This window comes from Andrographis paniculata, unplaced genomic scaffold (genome assembly GCF_009805555.1).
Source record: "Andrographis paniculata isolate CXL003 unplaced genomic scaffold, ASM980555v1 Contig22END, whole genome shotgun sequence".
NCBI classification, from domain to species: domain Eukaryota; kingdom Viridiplantae; phylum Streptophyta; class Magnoliopsida; order Lamiales; family Acanthaceae; genus Andrographis; species Andrographis paniculata.
Genome location: NW_026137513.1, coordinates 2990070 through 3009570, shown reverse-complemented (window position 1 = coordinate 3009570; position 19501 = coordinate 2990070). Strand labels below are relative to the sequence as shown.

Sequence of the window (19501 nt, the reverse complement as noted above, 5' to 3'; positions counted from 1 at the left end):
TTATTCATATAAAAATATAATAAAATAATACCATAATTTAAAATTATTAACTAATTAAATACTTTACCTTCCTTAAATACTGTGTCCCAATATTTTGAATCATGAAAAGAGAACACAATTACCACCTCTGTACCACCTAGCCATCCATACTGGATGTGTATTTTTACTTTTTGGATTTTTGGTTTAGAAGTTTGATTGTTATTTAAAATAATAATAATAATGTATAATAGAAAAATCAAATCAAACTAAGAAATAACAAAAACTGTAATATTTTAGTTTTTTTGGTATTAATAGATTGAAAGGAAAAAAAATATTTTAGAAATTACAAGTAAACATTGGGTAAATTAGTACTTCGTTCGTCCCAAACACTGTGCAATATTTGTGTTTGCCACGAGAATTTAGGCGGGGAGTATTAAGTATGATAATTTGAGATAATTTGGATATTAACTTACGTGATTGGAGAGAGAAATGATTATTTTTTTTTTATTTGAGTGATATGATGGGATAAAGTGAAGTGTATATTAATATATATATAAATATTATTAATTATTTCTAAATTTGAAAATGTTGCAGTGAATTTGAAACAAACAAAAAAGGAAATATTGTAGGTGTTTGGGACGGAGGGAGTATAATTTTCCCTCTTATTTTAGTAAAAATGGGCCAAACATTATGTGTTTTATTTATTACATGAAACTCCTTTCTATTAAATTAAAGTATACACAATACATTATTTTCATCGAAAATTGATATTTGATTATAAATATGGATCTAATTTATACACATAAAAGAGATAAATATATTAAATAGTCTTTTGAATAAAACAAATAAATAAATACTTAATTAACTCTTCGTTTTATAATTTTTTGAGGTAAACTCTTATTTGATATATATATTTTTTTAAATTATAAAACGAATGATTGATTAATTATTTATTTATTTCATTCTTTATTAAAAAAGACTATCTAATATATTTACCCATTTTATTTGTATAAAACTAATATAATTAGATCCGTAGTTACAATTAAATATCATCTTTGGATGAAGAGCGTGTATTGTGTATATTTTAATTTAATACGAAAGGGTTTCACGAAATAAATAAAACACGAGGTGTTTGATATATTTTTACTAAAAACACAATGGATATTATATAATTTACTCGTAAACAAATGTTTTACATTAGATTCCCGATTCAATTCTAAATCATCGGTTTGACACTTTACAAACAATTTAGTAAATAATTAATAAATATATTAGTGAAAATAGCTTGTTCTTCTTAATTTTTTCTTCGCACGTTTGTCAAAAAATATTACTTCATATTACACACATTCGTTATTTTTATATTCAATATACGATTTCCTATACCTCACATAAAAAAATATTTATTCAACTCATTTTCACAAAACAAACACACTATTAATACAAATAATTATAAATTAATATTAAGATAACTAAATAGTTTATTTAAAATAAAAATATATAAATTATAAATTTTAAAATATAATTAAAGTGTATAATTATATATATATTTTAAAAATAAATTATGCGGGATAAACAAAAATAAAAACAAATTATATTATCTCATAGATAACAACCTATTATTATTACTCTCTCCATCTTATTTAATTTGTTTATTTTTTTATTTTATTTCGTCCCATATAATTTGTATTTTATTTTTTGAAAATATAATTATACATTTTAATTATATTTTAAAATTCATAATTCATAATATTTTTTATTTTAAGTAAACTATTTAGTTATTTAATTTTAATTTATAATTATTTTTATTAATATATTTTTTAATTATTTATTAATTATCTATCCCTTACAACTCGGTACCTAAACTAAATTAATCAATTTAAGGGGGCGGAGGCAGTATTATTTAGATACGCAAAAATAAAAAGAAATGTAATTGTCACATTTTTTTAGCTTTTTAATTTGGAGGGATTATTATTTAGATATGCAAAAATAAAGACAAATGTAATTGTCACATTTTTTAGCTTTTAAATTTGGAGAGTGGAGACAGGAAAAAGAATAATAAGATAAAAAAAAACATGGGGAAGAATATCTGAAGCGTGTCAGTATATGCTGTGTCTTTTCTTTCCTAATACCAACACACAAATTTTCAGGGTGTTTTTTGTATATCCATAAATTAATAGTCGATGAATTATTATTACTACCTATTATTATTATTATTATTATTAATTTCCCTCTTTTTGACTGTTGAGGAAAACAATTCATCAATCGTCAGAGGTTTGCCATTGCTGACGCTTGCACTCCCTCTTGCTCGCGCTTCTTCGCTTAGGGTTTGGGTTTCTGGGTGTTCTTGCTGCTGCTTTTCTTGTGGGGTTTTGTACTCTCACTTTTCTTTTTTAAAATCTTTAAAATTTGCTTTTGATTTTTCTGTTCCATCTTGGTTTTCGATGAAAAGGCATTGAATTGGGAAACAGGACGAACCCTTCCTCGAAGGAAAAAAAAAATAAAAATTTCAAGAAGTTTCTCTAAGTTCAGCGTTTATCGTTTTGTGCGTGTGATTGAAATTCCGAGATCGGGGCAAAAAATGTGAGGTTGAGTGTGCTGAGCTTGAAGAGGTGAAGATCCTAATGATGTTGATTTAGCTATCGGGAGAAGGGACGGTGAAAAGAGGAAGTGATTTGGATTTGCAAAAATGCAATTTCCGAACTTGGATGACTCTCCCATGTTCAGAAAACAGGTTGATTCTGAAGTTTTGATTTTCTTTTTAAAATACCCTTTTGATCTGAATTTCTGATTTGATTGAATCTTTCGGTCTGTTTAGCACATTCATGGTGATTATTTGCTCTGGTTTTTGTTGGTATTTCTGGAAGAGATGCTCAATTTAATGACTACTGTTGAATTTTGGATGACAGAATTTTCTTTACTTATTGTTGACTTAGGTTTGAAATTTTGTCCTATGGTGGTTCTTTTATTCTCAGGTTATAAATTATTGAGGATAGATGTTGACTTATTATTTGGTAGTACTCTAATCTGACTAACGAATTGATTTGAATCTTCTCAAATATAAAATTAATTATGTCCAATTGTTGGTTAATTTAAGTTCTCTATTATAGCTAACATAATCTTGAAAAATAAAATAAAATAAAATTTGTGGAACATAAGTTGCAGGTACATGCTTCTGAAGAAAGAATTCGGGCAACCATGTTTTGGAATTTTGAATTTGCTCATCAGTTAATCTTTTTCTGTCCATTATTTTATTTTCTGGGTTTTGCAATTCACCATTGATATTTCTGTTAAGTTTACAAAACTGTAACGAAATTACGTAGCATTCTTTTGTGATATTGACTCCATGTTGTTTATTGTGCCATTGATCTTTGATGGCCAGTTGTATTCTGAAAACCAAAATGTTGTTTTGGATGCAGATTCAGACCTTGGAGGAAGGTTCTGAATCCTTGGGGGAGAGATGTCTGAAGTTCTACAAGGGATGCCGGAAATACACGTGAGGACATAGTTGCTTCACTTGAGCTTTCATGTTATATAGGCCTAATTTTCTCCCCGATGTTGCATATGTGCATTAACAATTTTTTCGTGTTTCAATCTCAGAATTTATTCATCTTTGATTCATTTTGGTCCGCACTGTCTAAGAATGCTAGCTTTTATTGTTGTTATTATTGTGGTGTTAATATTAATATTTTTGTGTGCGTGGGGGTTGTACAGCTGTGCTACGGATCTTATTGTGTGTTCTTTCGAAGTTTGCTTTTTTTTTTTTCTTGAGTTTTGGTTTGAATTGTGGTTTCAATATGATGTTTTGTGAGAGAAATAGTGTATTATTATAGGGAATCACGATAAAAAAAAAAACTGAAACTGAACTCCAAAGGAACACACCCTTATATTCTGCATTTTCAGGTGTGATTTATTGCTCAAATGACTTGGCCACACTAGAAAGCAATGGATTTTTCTCAACTTTCTCACAGTTGATCTCGAGCCTAAATTTGTATTCCTTTCTCCGGTTTCCAAAAGCCATTGACTTAGTAATTTGTTTTTAACTTGCAGTGAAGGACTTGGTGAGGGTTATGATGAAGATGTAGCTTTTGCTAGTGCGCTTGAAACTTTTGGAGGAGGGCACAATGATCCTATCAGTGTTGCCTTTGGAGGTATAACTGAGTTGTGAATTTTTCTGTTTTGGCCATGCAAACTAATAGATGATGTGGATAAATTTCTGTCTGTACAGTAATGGAACTTTTCCTTAAATAAATGGAAATGTTTGTGCAAGGTTATCTTACTGTCCTTATTTAGGTATGCAATAGTTCAAACACATTAGTTTATCTTGCAACTTTGTCTTTACGGTCCGTATGTGCACTGTGGAGTTGGTGGTCTATTTGCCAACTTGCACATGACGCCCTACTCAAATTTTACATAGAGGAGGATTGTTTGGATTTTAGAAGCGGGGAGAAAAACACTAATGTTTGGCATGGGAAAATGGACTTCGAGCTGGGGGATGTAATATCCAATATCATACTTTGATTGAACTTTCAAAAGTTAGGGTGGCCCTCTTTCTCAATTATTAGTAAACTATGGAAACTCCATCGCAGCTCTTGACATTGGTAGATCTCGGTTATTTATTTTCTTGTTGTAGATGATGATTATCAACTGAGGGTGTGTTTGTTTGAGGAATTGGATTTTTTTTCCACTATTCATCCAATTTTTTTTTCCAAAAAATATCAAATCAAACACCTATTTTTCATTTTTTATATTATACTAAAAATCAATTTTACATTCAAAACATCACATCAACACCTATTTATATCACATCATACAACTATTCAAATTCAAAATTTTTACTATTTAAATCCCAACTCAAAATCCAAACCTCCAAACAAACACACCCTGAGTTTTCATTGTGTACAGTGTGCTTGGTTTTCCCCAATCTAAGCACCCAACTAATGCTCACACTAAATATCATATTGATTTTAGTTTTGTTTACTTGGGGTTTGGTTTTGTATTTTGGTTTGAATAGTGGTTGGGATATGATATTTTATGAGATGAAATAGTATATTTTTGTTAGGGAATCATGAGGTTTGCATAGTGAAAAAACTGAAACAAACTCCAAGTAGATAGAGCATTTAGTTATCCAAAATGTTAATGTGACCCACTATGCGATTATGATCCATGTTGCTTCATTGATTTTTGTTGGAGCTTGTCTTTCATCCACTGCAGCATTGGGAAAGGTTTGGTTGAATGCAATTTTACCAACACTCATTTGTAAGGGATGACTGATGAAAATGGTTTACATCAGTCATATTAAGTTCAATCTTTGTTCTAGAATCTCTATTTTGATATCCTTTGTTGAAATCAAGCATAGTAGCAAGTTTCCCTTGTTCAAATTTAGAGTCATCACAAATTCACAATGTGTTATTGTTTTATTTTCTTGTATTTACCAAATATATAGATTTGTGGTAGGATTTTGACTATATTTCTTAATTGACTGTTGTAATAATACCTTGTAAGCCTCCACTGAGAAAAACAAAACAAAACTTTATGAATACATTATTGGCCTTTTTTAGTTTGATAGCGAAAAAATAATCCTTTAACACGTTATGTTCTAGAGTTGCATCTCATTTCAGCTTTTATATTGGTCAGTGAGGTTCCAGTGATAGTTAGATACAATATTTTAATTCCTATGGTTTTAGATTTGCTTTTTTTGGTACTCTGATTATTGTTGACACCATTATTTCAAAACGTTATGCCTGCAGGTCCTGTTATGACCAAATTCACTATTGCGCTAAGGGAAATAGGGACATACAAAGAAGTTCTTCGATCTCAGGTAACTTGTCAAGTTTCTTTCTCTCTTGTAATACATTTATTTCATTGCCATAGCTTCATGGATTTACTTTTTATTTTTATTTTTTATTTTTAAGAAAAGGAAGAAAAGAAAAGAATCTAGAGTCTTGAGAGATGAATATTTAAAAGAATGATGTTTCTAATGTATGTATGTTTTTTCGAAGGTTGATTATGTTAAATGTTTGTTATACCTTTTCATTGTAGTTCTATAGCTTCATAGTATCATGGTCTAATCAATACAATATGTTAAGATGAGGATTTCTTTTGATAAAACTTTGCCTTCGGTTTGTTTAGATGTGTTTGAGAGTGTTTTGGTCTTTTCGAATAATTTTAAAAAGTTGAATTGAATAAGTTATTTTTATTTACCTTCGGTTTGTTTAGATGTGTTTGGGAGTGTTTTGGTCTTTTCGAATAATTTTAAAAAGTTGAATTGAATAAGTTATTTTTATTTATTTATTTATTTTATTATGTAATATAAACAACGGTTTGATTTGATAATTATATTAGTTTGATGTGATCTTTGAATGTAAAATAGTTTTGGGTGTGTAATATTATAGCTAAAACACGATGTTTGCTGCGATGTTTTGGGGGATGATAAATTAATGAAGGGCGAAAATGAGGTTGAAAACATTACCAAACAACCTCTTTCATATTTATAAATGATGCTTTGATCGTCAAATTAATTTGTAATTATTTAGGCTTCGCTTAATTTGATATTTTTTTTTTCCCGAGTTTCTTTACCATGTGACATCAAGAGTCCCTTTAAAATATATAAATTTTCATGCAAAACATCACCTTCAATGGCAATTTCATCCAAAAACTAAAACACAAACACACAAAGGTATATTCTTTTTTTGTTTGTTGTTTGTTGTTTGTGTTTTGAGTTTTTGTAATTTAGAGGTGAAATAGTGGTTGAATGTGATGTCTTGTATGGAAAATGAGTGTTGAATTTGACGGAAAAAATAGAATAATTTTGAAGTGAACAAACCCAAATTAAAGAAACCCTTAAGTGATTCCAAGGAAAACTATGAAATTGGTCAAGAGTGTTTTGGGTTAGTTCTTTTTTCTTTTTTTCTTATTATTTTTATTTTGTATGTCTTTACTACTCAATTAATTGTTTTCCTTAAAAAAACATGACATCTAACACCATCTTTTTCACACATAACATTACATATTGTGTAACATCAACCACGCAAAACCCTTATGTATTAATGTTTGAGGGTGAGGGTGTATTGTTATGGTTTGGGTGTGGATCTTTGTGTATTTTAAGAGTTTCACCGGTCTAAACTCCAATTTGCAACCAAGCAAAACCTTTTTGTTTTCAGTACGGTTGATCTCTTTATAGCTGTACCTCCCGGCTCTGTTATGTGGATTAACTTCAGACATATCCTCGTAGATTTTCATATCTTCCAAACAACAATGCATCTATTGCTAGAAAGATAGCAAACACATGGGTAACTAATGTATGAGTGTTGTATCTATACGATTGTATTAGACCGGCAGTATATTTGTGTTTTCAGGTTGAGCACAACTTGAATGACCGGTTGTTGCAGTTTGTGAATTTTGATCTGCAGGATGTTAAGGTATCTTATACTAAATACTGCCAATTTAATTTGCACGAACATGCAAAATTCATTGACAAGTGATGTGATAGGTTTACCATTATGTGGTAACCAGTGCTATTTTCGTGTATGCATCTTTCATTTCATTTTTATTTCTGTTTTCGGTTTCTGGTCATTTAGATCTCATGCTAGTTTAATGGGTGTATATGCAGGAGGCGCGTAAACACTTTGACAAGACTAGTCTGCTTTATGACCAGGTGATATTTTCGTATTTTGATCACAGCTGCAAATAGTTTTTTAGCATCAGTGTAATTTTAGTCTGTCCCCTTATCACTTCAACATTCATTTTAGTTCAGCTCTGTCGATCTTACTGTGGATTGTTTTGAAGGCTGGTGTATGTTATTTGAAATGTACCACATTGGGGATGATTATAATTAATTCTGATGTTCTTAACTACTACCATATATGTCCTTGAGATGCAGAACAAATGATAATACAATTTTTACTGTATGTAGAAATTTGATTTGTTTCTTGATTGTTGGTATTTGGTTAAAACTAGTGGTGTTTTAAAACTATTGTGTCAGAAATCTGGATAGTTGTATTATTGTGTTTTAATGACTTTAAAATCGAAGGAATAAATAAATTAGTTGCTATTGAAATATATCTTTAGCATGCCTAGCATGACCAAATGGTTTTTAGTTTATGAATAATCAGTTTGATATAGAATGTTGTTGCAGGCTCGTGAAAAGTTCTTGTCATTGAGGAAAGGCACAAAACGTAATTTAGCAAACACCCTTGAGGAGGTAAGAAGTGAAACTATAAACTTCAACCTCCGTTGGTCTTGTTTCTGCGTCATATTCATATGATCTGTGGTGTATCCAGGAGCTTCACCATGCTCGGTTGACATTTGAACAAGCACGATTTAATCTGGTGGGTTCCATTTCTTAACCATTGTGTCTTGACTTTTACCTAAAGAATATAATGAGTATCTGGATGTGCATTGACGCATAGTTTGAATCTTAATCTTTTAGGTGACTGCTCTCTCCCACGTTGAAGCAAAGAAAAGGTTTGAATTTTTGGAAGCAGTTTGTGAAACAATGGCTGCCCACTTACGCTATTTCAAGCAGGTGAAGCTGAATGTTGCTTTTTTCTGTCCAATTTCCTGTTTTCTCAACATTTTAATTCATTGGTTTCATGTAGGGCTTCGAGCTGTTACATCAAATGGAACCGTATATCAATCAGGTTTGTCCTGCCTTTTATTTTGAAATTTCCGAAGACTTACCTTAACAAAATACGAGGGAAAACAGCGTCTCTAGATAACATTTTTTGGAGACAATGTATACTTTTCAATGTCCAAATTATTGAAAAAGGTTTACACTGTGCAGGTCTCGACTTATGCAAAGCAATCAAAAGAGAGATCTAACTATGAGCTAGCAGCTCTCAGTGAGAGGATGCAAGAATATAAAAGACAGATCAATCGGGAGATCCGGTGGTCATCGAATGGTTCCAACGGATCCCCTAATCGAGATGGAATGCAAGCCATTGGAAGAAGTTCACACAAAATGATACAAGCTGTCATGCAATCTGCTGCAAATGGAAAGGTAAGTGAATGTTGATATTTATAATTATCGTATGTGCTTTTTTATTGCTTCATCTTCTTTCCCATCTCCTGTTTCTTCTTCTTCTTCTGTCAATTTTTTGTATGCCTACCTGTATCCTGCTATATCTTTAAGGTTCAAACCATTAAACAAGGTTATCTTTCAAAACGCTCGTCAAACCTGAGAGGCGACTGGAAAAGACGATTCTTTGTTCTTGACAGCAGGGGAATGTTGTACTATTATCGTAAACGAAATACCAAGCCCTCTGTGAGTGGTTGTTTGAGCTATATATATATACATATATTATAAGAGATGAGAAACCATTAATCAGCAATCATGTTTACTTAACCAAACAAAGTTTCATTGCACTACAGGGATCCGGCACGCAGCATTATAGTCAAAGGAATAGTTCTGAATTGGGTTCTGGATTGCTTAGTCGCTGGTTATCTTCTCATAATCATACTGGGGTACATGATGAGGAGTCTGTTCCTCACCACACTGTGAACCTTTTAACTTCTACGATTAAAGTTGACGCCGACCAGTCAGAATTAAGGTTCTGCTTTCGAATCATATCCCCATCAAAGATCTATACACTACAGGTTTGTTATTTGTGACAGTTTGCTTCAAATTAGTAGGAGATTATGCTTCATTTCTATTCATATATGCTTGAAAGCTCCGTTCTGAAGGTTGATGTTTTACGTTGGTAAAATTAATTCCCTTTTTACATGTCAGTTCAGGCTGAAAGTGCCCTGGATCAAATGGATTGGGTTGAGAAAATCACCGGAGTGATTGCATCGTTGTTAAGTTCTCAGGCTCCTGATTGGGTAAATGTTTTTTCTTTTCTCTTAGTTTTTACCTCGAACACTTATTGTAATTCTCTTTTTTTTTCTGATAATTGATTTTAATTTTTTGTTTGTTGATTAAGTGTTTATCAAACAGTCCAATGGGCAGCGGCCACCATCGGTCCAACAGTGAGAGTAGTTCATTTGGAAGTGCTGAATTTGATCCTGGAGCCATTGAGGACTACACATCAGAGAGGTTTAATTCTCTGCATATAGACCGTAACATGCGAAGCTCACAGCAACTGAGAACCGGGATTAAAAATGAGAATCCAATTGATGTATTACGGCAAGTCTCTGGTAATGATAAATGTGCTGATTGTGGTTCCCCCGAACCAGATTGGGCATCATTGAATCTGGGAGTTCTTGTTTGCATCGAATGTTCTGGTGTACATCGTAATCTCGGAGTGCACATATCCAAGGTACTTACAACACATATCATTGACCCGTAATTCTTCTTATGATACGCCATTAATTCGACTTTGGGGCTTAGAAACCTAGTAAACAGTCGATCTTAGAAAATAATAGCGAACAAGTCTTGTCTTGGTTTCACTATATGATATTGCTACTTCACGTAGGTACGATCACTAACACTCGACGTCAAAGTGTGGGAGCCATCTGTCATAAACCTATTCCAGTCTCTAGGAAACTCTTTTGCAAATTCAATCTGGGAGGAATTACTGCAGTCGAAGGGCGTGTTCCAAATGGAACTTAGTCCTAAAGGGTAAACGTCTCTCATTGTCTTACATCCAATAAATTAGATCTCGTGTAATTTTAAACATATCCATATTTGTTTCATTCTTGTGATTCTTGTGTAGGACTAATAGTCATCAAATGCAATACTTAAGCAAGCCGAGTCCTACCGATTCAATTTCTACCAAGGAGAAATTCATTCACGCCAAGGTAAACATGGCTTTTGTACGTAATTGAGTTTGTCGTTATTAATACAAATTTTTGTGCACGTTCAACTTTTTCAGTATGCGGATAAACTTTTTGTTCGTAAGCCGAAGGAAACTTCGTCAGTGGCGCAACAAATGTGGGATGCTGTTCACGCGTGCGATAAGAAAGGCGTTTACAGCCTCATCGTTAACTCGGAAGCGGATGTGAATACGGTTTACGAATTCGGAGCTAGTTATTACTCTTCTCTCAGCCTTGCAATAGTAATGATGTTGCCCGATCAAACTGCCCCCTTCCCCCACTCTGGTCACTCAGGATCTGAGGCGTTACACGAAACATTTTCAGGCTCGTCCGATAAGCAGAGTATGAGCGAATCGAATAGTGGCGTCGAGGATCTTTATCGCTGCTCCCTGCTCCACCTTGCTTGCGAAACTGCCGACATTGGAATGATCGAGCTTCTTTTGCAATACGGGCCCAACATTAATGCTACTGATTCGTGGCTGCAAACACCTCTCCATCGGTGTTCGATGAAGGGTAAATCTGCTTCTGCAAAGCTTCTCCTGATGAGGTAAACTATTCTACGACGCTCATTTGATAAGGAAATTAAATCGGCGTTCCTCGGGTCTAAATTATTTTCTTATTCTTTTTTGTTCGATGACTTTGCAGGGGAGCTGATCCGCGGGTTACAGACAACCAAGGTAAAACTCCATTTCAGCTTGCTGTGGAATCGAACGTAAACGACAGTGAGGTTCTTGCGCTGCTCTCGGGCAGGTCTCATGAATGACGAACATATAACACCTCGGCCACTTTGCTATTGTAAGTAGTTTTACCATTGGGGCTAACTTACTCTTCCCTCGCCTCTCCGAAAAGTACAACAACTCTTCTCTTCGAATATTTAAGTGTCTCGAAGCACAAATTAAATGTCGCGGGATCGGCTCGGGTCGGCTCGTATGTGAATTGGTAAGGTTTCATGGTTATGGAAACTCTTGGTTTATTTTTAGTGTTGATTGAGTTATTCTTTTTTCACTTGTATTGGTGATTGAGGTGGTTTTGGCTGTGTGCTCTACGTGTGTGTGTGTACATATATATATATATATATATATGCATGCATATGTATGTTGTCTGTATATGTTTGTCGAGTTGGGACTAGAACACAGTTTTGGTTTCTCACATTTGTTGTCTCTGATTTGGCATTCGGACTACTTTGTGTTGGAAGCTTTAAAAGAGGGGTTCTATTTTTTTGAGTTGGTAACTTTGTCCTTTCGAGATTTTAGTTTTTAATACTCCCTCCTCGTATCTATTTAATGCTTTTTAGATACTTTTAAAAATATTAATATTATATTAAAATTTAGTAGAAATAAAGATAAAAAAAATTAAATTAATTTTATTGTATGAATGATATTTGTAATGTTAGGTAGATAATATAATTATTAAAAAAAAAAAAAGAAATTTATACTTTGTTATAGATATAATAAAATAGAAAAATTGATTGTTTGTTAAAACAATACTAATATATACATATATAGGTTCAATTATTTATTTATTATTAAAATATTAAAATTTACAAAACAAAAGAATGCAAATATATTACTTACTTTAGTTCGGCTCTAAAGATTATCGATTATTTTTTGTGTTGATATTTGAATATTAAATATTATATAAAAACGTATTATAAATTAAAGAAAAATGAAAGAAATATTTCTATTAATGTCTTATAATATTATTATAATGATATTTGTGAAAAAAAAATTATACAAAAATAACGATATTTTTAATGTTAAATACAATAACGCAAAATATAAATGAGACCATTAGAGTCGATTGGAGGGAGTATCACATAAATATTGTAAATGACAATTTTACAACTTATGACTCTAAAATCACATTTAGAGATATATATCATTTATTTTATTATTTTATTTACAAACGGGAGGTAACCAACATAATTTGTACCGATTTTACAGTCGGATTTGCCATGTCAGCAAAATTCCTAGCATCCTGCCAAATCAGAAAACTCTCAGGCTATCCACATCAAAGAAACTCTCCAAAAGTTTTTAAAAATTTTCACCTCATAGTTATTTTCTTTTATTTTACAATCTCTTTCTTCTATCTCATTATATATTTTTTAATTTATATCAAAATAATTAATAATATTATTAAATTTAAAAAAAATTATATTAATATATATTATTTTGTAGAGAATAAAATTTTATATAATACAAAAATATAAAAAAATAAATTTTGGTTTCTTTTAAAGATGTGGCATTAACGTGGAGGGTTCCGCTGGGGAAAGAACCCCTCGATGTAGATGACCTCACACCATCAAGCAATTTTTGCTAACATGGTATTTTTTAAAAATTATTATGAACATTTAATTAATATAGTTATAATTATAATATCATACATATTAAATATTTATAAATATAAAAATTATATATGTAATAAAATTTAATATTGTATTATCTTGTATTAGTATTTTTATGTATCAATTGTTATAAGATAGAAAAAAAATAGAAAAAGTATCAATTAAGATGAGACGGAATGAGTATTATATTTGTTAGACAATGTGCAAATATATAAAATTTAAACTACATTTGAAATTTAAGGTTCATATATAATAAAATATATTTCATCCGTCAAATTTAAAGTATTATTTTTACTGTTTTCGTCCATTTTATTTAAAATTATCAATTTTTTATTTTAGTATAAGTACTGATATAATGATACCAAAACACATTTAATTTTTATCTAAATTACAAACATACCATTACACATAAATTAATTTATACATAAAATCAAAAAAATAAAAATATTAAAATATTTTACAAAAAATTTCTCTAACTAATAAAATACTAAAATATTACTTTTAATTTATCATAAAATTCCAAAAAATCCATTTGGAGTGGAAATTGAAAAGAAATATCTCAATATAAAATAATAGTAGTAATATATTTTTTTTATACTTATTAATTTATAAGTATTTATTAAATTGAAAATATATAAATACTTAAATATATGGATTATTGACTGACAAATAACATAGTACGTACTATATACATCACGTGTTGTGTTGGAAAATGAACAAAGGAGTTTGGGCCGGGCCGGGCCGGGCCTGATTGACTGAAGCGTGGGACAGGGCTAATGATCCCAGGTTCACGGGTAGATATTTATAGAAATATATATATATATATACATTTTTAAAACTATATATATTTTTGTTTCATTATAAATCATATTCCCTCCGTCCCATATAATTTGTCCATATTTTCTATTTTCGTCTGTTCCACATAACTTGTCATTTCTATTTTTGAAAATATAATTATGCAATTTAATCGCATTTTAAATTTTAAATTTTATAATTTTCTTAATTTTAATTAAACTATTAATCTTAATCTATAATTATTTTTACTAAATAATAATTATTTTTACTAATACACTTCTTAATTACTTATTAATTATACTTTACCTAAATTTTCGTGTCTACAGTAACAGACCCATATTATATGGGACGGAGGGAGTAATAATTATTTTTATTTTAATTGAAAAATTTTAATTAATTTTGATCAAATTCAAAATAAAACTAAATAATTTTAATTCAATAATAATCAACAAAAACTTAAAACAACCGTATTGATTTAAATGTAGCCATGTTCATATCAGTGTTTAAATTCATATTTTGAATACAATCATATTCATACTTAATTCACAGTCAATTTTGAATATAGCTATATATTAAGTCATGTTCATTTATTTTTTTTTCAAAATGTTTGATAGTATATATAATATATTTATAATTTAATTAAAAAATATATATATTTTTATAATTATTTGAAAACATAAAAAATAATCAAAATTTAATTTAAACATAATAGCAAAATAACAACAACAACCAAAAAATTAATAAATTAATATGCAGTATATTTTAATAATCACAATTATATATATATATTTTAAAATTTATTGAACTTTTTTTTAAAAAATAATTTAAATTTATAATTTTAAAAATAAAAATATATAAATAATATTAATTTATTATAATTCATACTTACACTTTTAAAATTTATAAAGTAAAAAAAAATATAAATATTATTTTTAAAAAATCATAATAACATTTTACTTATAAAATTTATAATAATCCATTAAAATACAAACTACTCATATTGTTTGGCTATATATATTTAAAATTATAAATCTATATCATCCCTCTCACAACAAGAGTACTATGACTTTTTGAATGTAAATTTTTTAATCTAAAATATTATATCAATACGTAGTATAAATAAATAAATAAAAATAAATATACCTCTATTAGTCTCTTATAATATAAATAAAATAATATTTATAAAATAGAATATACAAATATAAATATCATTTTAATGTTATGTACAATGATGTAAATGTTAAATAATAATATACAATATGTTTTTAAAACAACATCAATAATTTATATATTTAATAAATTATTATAATTTTTTTTAGTTAAAATTCAACATTTTTCAAATAATATTTATATTTTTTATTCTTAAAATTGTAAATTAAAATTATTTTTAAAATTTTAATATATATTTATGATTATTAAAAAAATATACATTTCAATTTATTATTGTTATTGCTATTGTTATTTTGCTATTATTTTTAAAATATTGAATCTTAATTATTATTATTATTTTTTTAATTTTACATAATTGTAAAAATATATTTTATTTAAATTTATAAATATATAGATCAAACAATTTGAATATGATCATATTTAGAATATGACCGTAAACACAGTTGTGTTCAAATATATGACCTTAAACACAAACATGGACAAAGACATGAATACGACCGTGCTAAATTCAACATGATCATGTCGACTGTTTGTGGAGTTTAATTAGTTTTACGAGTTATCCAACCCCGTTGTATTTAATCCGTTTCAACGGACTTAAATTGATTACCCGGAATGTTCAATAGAATCAAAATTGATAATTGCAATTTGCAATTGAAGCAAAAATGATTTTTTTTTTTTTCCCTTTCTTTTTAGTAATAATCAAATTATCATACTAAAGTAAAAACTTACCGCGTTCCACACTTTTTGAATGTTATTGTTGAAATATTTTAAATATTCAATTTTAGATTTAGTAGATTTACACGTAGATTTGATCTTATCTATAAATTATATTACTCAAATTTGAGTCTATCAAATTTGTTTTGCATTGCCTATATATGTAGACTCCTTATTTTGATGATTAATAACATAATTTTATTATTTTTTCCCAAAATTTCTAACAGTTATTTTCGTTCAAAGCATACTGGAACTTACCGGAATGTGCATCATTTTGTCCATCTTGTTCCACACTCCAAGTTTCCGACTATACTTTTTTTTTTCGGACAATTGGTCTGACCTCCCTACAGGTAATGTTCAATTATAATTCAGTCCCTATTTTAAAACAATTGGTCTGCACTCCCTACTTTACATATTTAGTTTAATATTAATCCCTGTTTTAGATTTTCTCAAATAAAAATTGAATGTACCTCTAGAATATCTTTAAATGCTTCCAAATTTATTTTATATACTTACAACACATTCTATTTAAATTTGTCCACGTAGCTCCGAATCTTCGGTTTATCAGTTTTCGAACCTCTTGTTACGGTTTATATATTTGTCAAAGTGCAAACTGCTGGTTCAAACCGCCGGTTTACGGTTTCAACCGACGGTTCGGCCATTATTTTTTTCTTTTTAATTTTAAACCTGCACGCCGGCTGCGATTGTGGATTATAGAATGTTATGGACGGGCGGCGACAGTGAAGAAGAAGCAGGAGGAAAGAAGAAAAAAAAATGAAAAAGAAGAAAATACAAAAAAAAAAAAAAAACGAAAAACGAACCCTTGCAACTGTAGCTGCGGTGGAATGTGGAGAGTGGATGTTCTAAGCTAAAATTGTATATTATATACTTGTAATTGAAATTACTATATATCATTAAAATGTTATAAAAATAAAGATAATATTAATATTAATAAAAATAAATAATTATTAATTATATAATAATAATATACATTATTTTGGTTATTTATATTTTAGATTTTGTATTTCTTATCATACAATTATATTTAATTGAAACTATCTTATTATCTAATACACATCAATTTCTTAAAATTTAATTTTGTTTATTTTAATTTAAAATTTAATTTTGTTTATTTTAATTTAAACTTTAATTTTGTTTATTTTAATTTAAAATTTAATTTGATTTAATTACTTAGTAAATTTATTATTTTAATTACTTTTATATTGTAACAATCTTAGCAATTATTATTTATATGATTTTACATAATAAATAAATAATAAATATATCTGAATGAAATTAAAATCGAAAATAATATTTTTGAATAAATTTTTAAATTTAGAAAAACTTAAAAAGGAAAAAAAAATATTAAAAATGAATGTACATAAATCGGCGATTCAAACCGTAACCGTCAGTTTTTTAAACCACAATCGAAACCGTCATTCAGAAGGTTCGGTTTCGGTTTGACATTTTGATAAACCGTAACCAACGGTTTGAACTGTTTTGGTGTACCTGATATAACCAGGTTGGAGGTACAACATAGCTGCTCTAGAATACTCACCTGCTTAGCCAAGTCATACCCTATGCTTAGATGCCCTTGACCAAAAATTGTTGTGTGCGCTACGGTGTGAATTAATATGTAATAGATCTAAATATTTTTAATTTGTGATAGCAATCATGTACTTTAACGACCAATATAGTTCAATTTAGTCACTTATGACTTTATTAGACATCTACTAGTTGAGGTTGGACTATAATAGTACATATATTATACAACCTATCCAAGTCATTTTTTACTTGGTTAACCATTCATAACAAATATGTGTTGTTTACCTTTTCTGACAATTTGAGGTGTTACAGGAAGATTATGATAATGATCGCATCCTTAGTTACCGTCAACAAATGAATATTTTGAACAATAAATTATTGTTCTCCAACCACATGTTATTGGAGCATATATACTCTTTACTGAAGCATATGAGACTATTATTATAAGTAGTTAAGATCCGCGCTAGAGTATGTCGATATTTTATGTAGGTACATAAGAATGTGATCTGGGTACAAACACCTACATGCGAGGTATAAATAATGGTTTCTTAGGTATTATTTGTGTATTATCAAGTATCTTCAAGTTTAGTTAATTTCAGTTATTTTTATGGAGAGGACCAATTCGCATACTTGGTGAGAACACTTCCTCTCTCAGTCTTGGTGAACTAAATGTTGTTGTGTGTGCTACGGTGTGGATTACTACGCAATATGTCTAAAAAATAACCAATTTGTGAGAGTAGTGATGCATGAGTAACAACCAACAAACTTAACAACGTCATTTCTTACTTGTTTGGCCATCTATAGTAAACATGTGTTCTTTTCTTTACTTACATGTCAGGGAGTCGTGAGAACACAATAATGATGAATTTATCTCTGGTTACTAAGAGCAATTGAATATGTTGAACCGAACACGATTCATTTTTCCTACCATATATAACCAGAGCATATATACGCGTTAGCGGAGCATATGACTTTATATTGCAAGTACATAACACTTACACTAGGGTATATCTTTAGTGCACATATGCAACAATATCCTCGAGGTACAAACACCGGTAGTCAATGTATAATTGGTGGTTAATTAAATATTATATATATATAGCTGTAGGTATTTTAAAATGTAGTTGATATCAATCAATTTCCCAACGAAGAAGACAATTAAAGCACTCTGTGATACCACTACCTCTATCAGTAGGGTATATGCATGAATGTTAAACTGATATATTCATAAATGTTAAAATGGTATATGCATGAATATTTAGAATGTGTATTTAAATAATTTATTTTTTTATATATTTACTTTTTAGGTGTATTATTATAATTAGAATTGTTGAATAAGAAAAAAAAAATTGACTCTATCTGTTTTTATTAATTCTTTTAAAAAATTAATTTACTTTTTTTAATAAAATTATATTTATATTTATTTTATTTTCACGTTTTAGAATAAAAAAAATAAAAATATTAGTAAAGATTAAAAAAAATATATATATTTTCTATAGAATAAGAATTTGTTTGTTTTTTGAAAAAATTTCAACATATTTTTCTACAAAAATTAATATATTTACGCACACTCATGATATTTATATTATCTATATATTTTTTTATATTTCACATAAAAAAAAAAATTCTTTCAAATCAAAACACAAAACAAACGAACCCTAATCTTTATACATAGTAAGTATTTAAAATATATAAAATACTATAAATAAATTTTATTACTAGTATTAATATTTAAAAAAAATTGTATCTTATATATAGGATTTTAAATATTTGATAGAATAATTATATATATATATATAGATAGGTAGATATTTATTGTGCTAATATCATATTGAATCATATGATAAAGTTTATATTATATATAATATTTTTATAATATTTACATAATATTTTATACTTCCTCCATCCCAAAAGAGTTGTCTTGTTTTTACATTTTCGTCCATCTTAAAACAATTGTCTTATTTCCTTTATTTAGTAACCGTGGTCCCCACTTTATAACAAAATTATTTCTATTTTTCCAAACTATCCATAGTTATTACTCTACCATACTTTTAAAATCGTTCAAAAAGTAAGGAATTTTTAGTCTTTTATATTCTATTTTATACCCTACTTTTAATTAAATACTATTATTTCTTAATTCCCGTGTCAACGGCCAATAAGACATCTCTTTTGGGACAGAGGGAGTATTATATTAAATATAAT

At 28.8% G+C, this 19501-nt stretch overlaps 1 protein-coding gene across 4 annotated transcripts; it reads left to right on the top strand.

The window, feature by feature from the left end:
* Positions 1-2184: 2184 nt before the first annotated feature.
* On the top strand, positions 2185-11962 carry LOC127245304 (ADP-ribosylation factor GTPase-activating protein AGD3-like). Of its 4 annotated transcripts, none has more exons than XM_051266114.1 (20): positions 2185-2340; positions 2429-2710; positions 3396-3472; positions 4027-4127; positions 5727-5797; positions 7335-7397; positions 7589-7633; positions 8114-8179; positions 8259-8306; positions 8408-8503; positions 8577-8618; positions 8762-8977; positions 9110-9241; positions 9349-9573; positions 9712-9798; positions 9900-10235; positions 10392-10537; positions 10632-10716; positions 10791-11278; positions 11377-11962. In XM_051266114.1, the coding sequence occupies exons 2-20, from the start codon at positions 2666-2668 to the stop codon at positions 11492-11494; spliced, it is 2487 nt and encodes an 828-aa protein (XP_051122071.1). In that variant the 5' UTR covers positions 2185-2340; positions 2429-2665; the 3' UTR covers positions 11495-11962. The 4 variants fall into 4 exon arrangements, with proteins under 4 accessions (XP_051122071.1, XP_051122074.1, XP_051122073.1 ...); XM_051266116.1 differs by having other exon boundaries at positions 2195-2710; positions 10791-10944; positions 11056-11278; XM_051266117.1 differs by lacking the exon at positions 11377-11962 and having other exon boundaries at positions 2192-2710; positions 10791-10973; positions 11056-11214.
* Positions 11963-19501: the final 7539 nt, after the last annotated feature.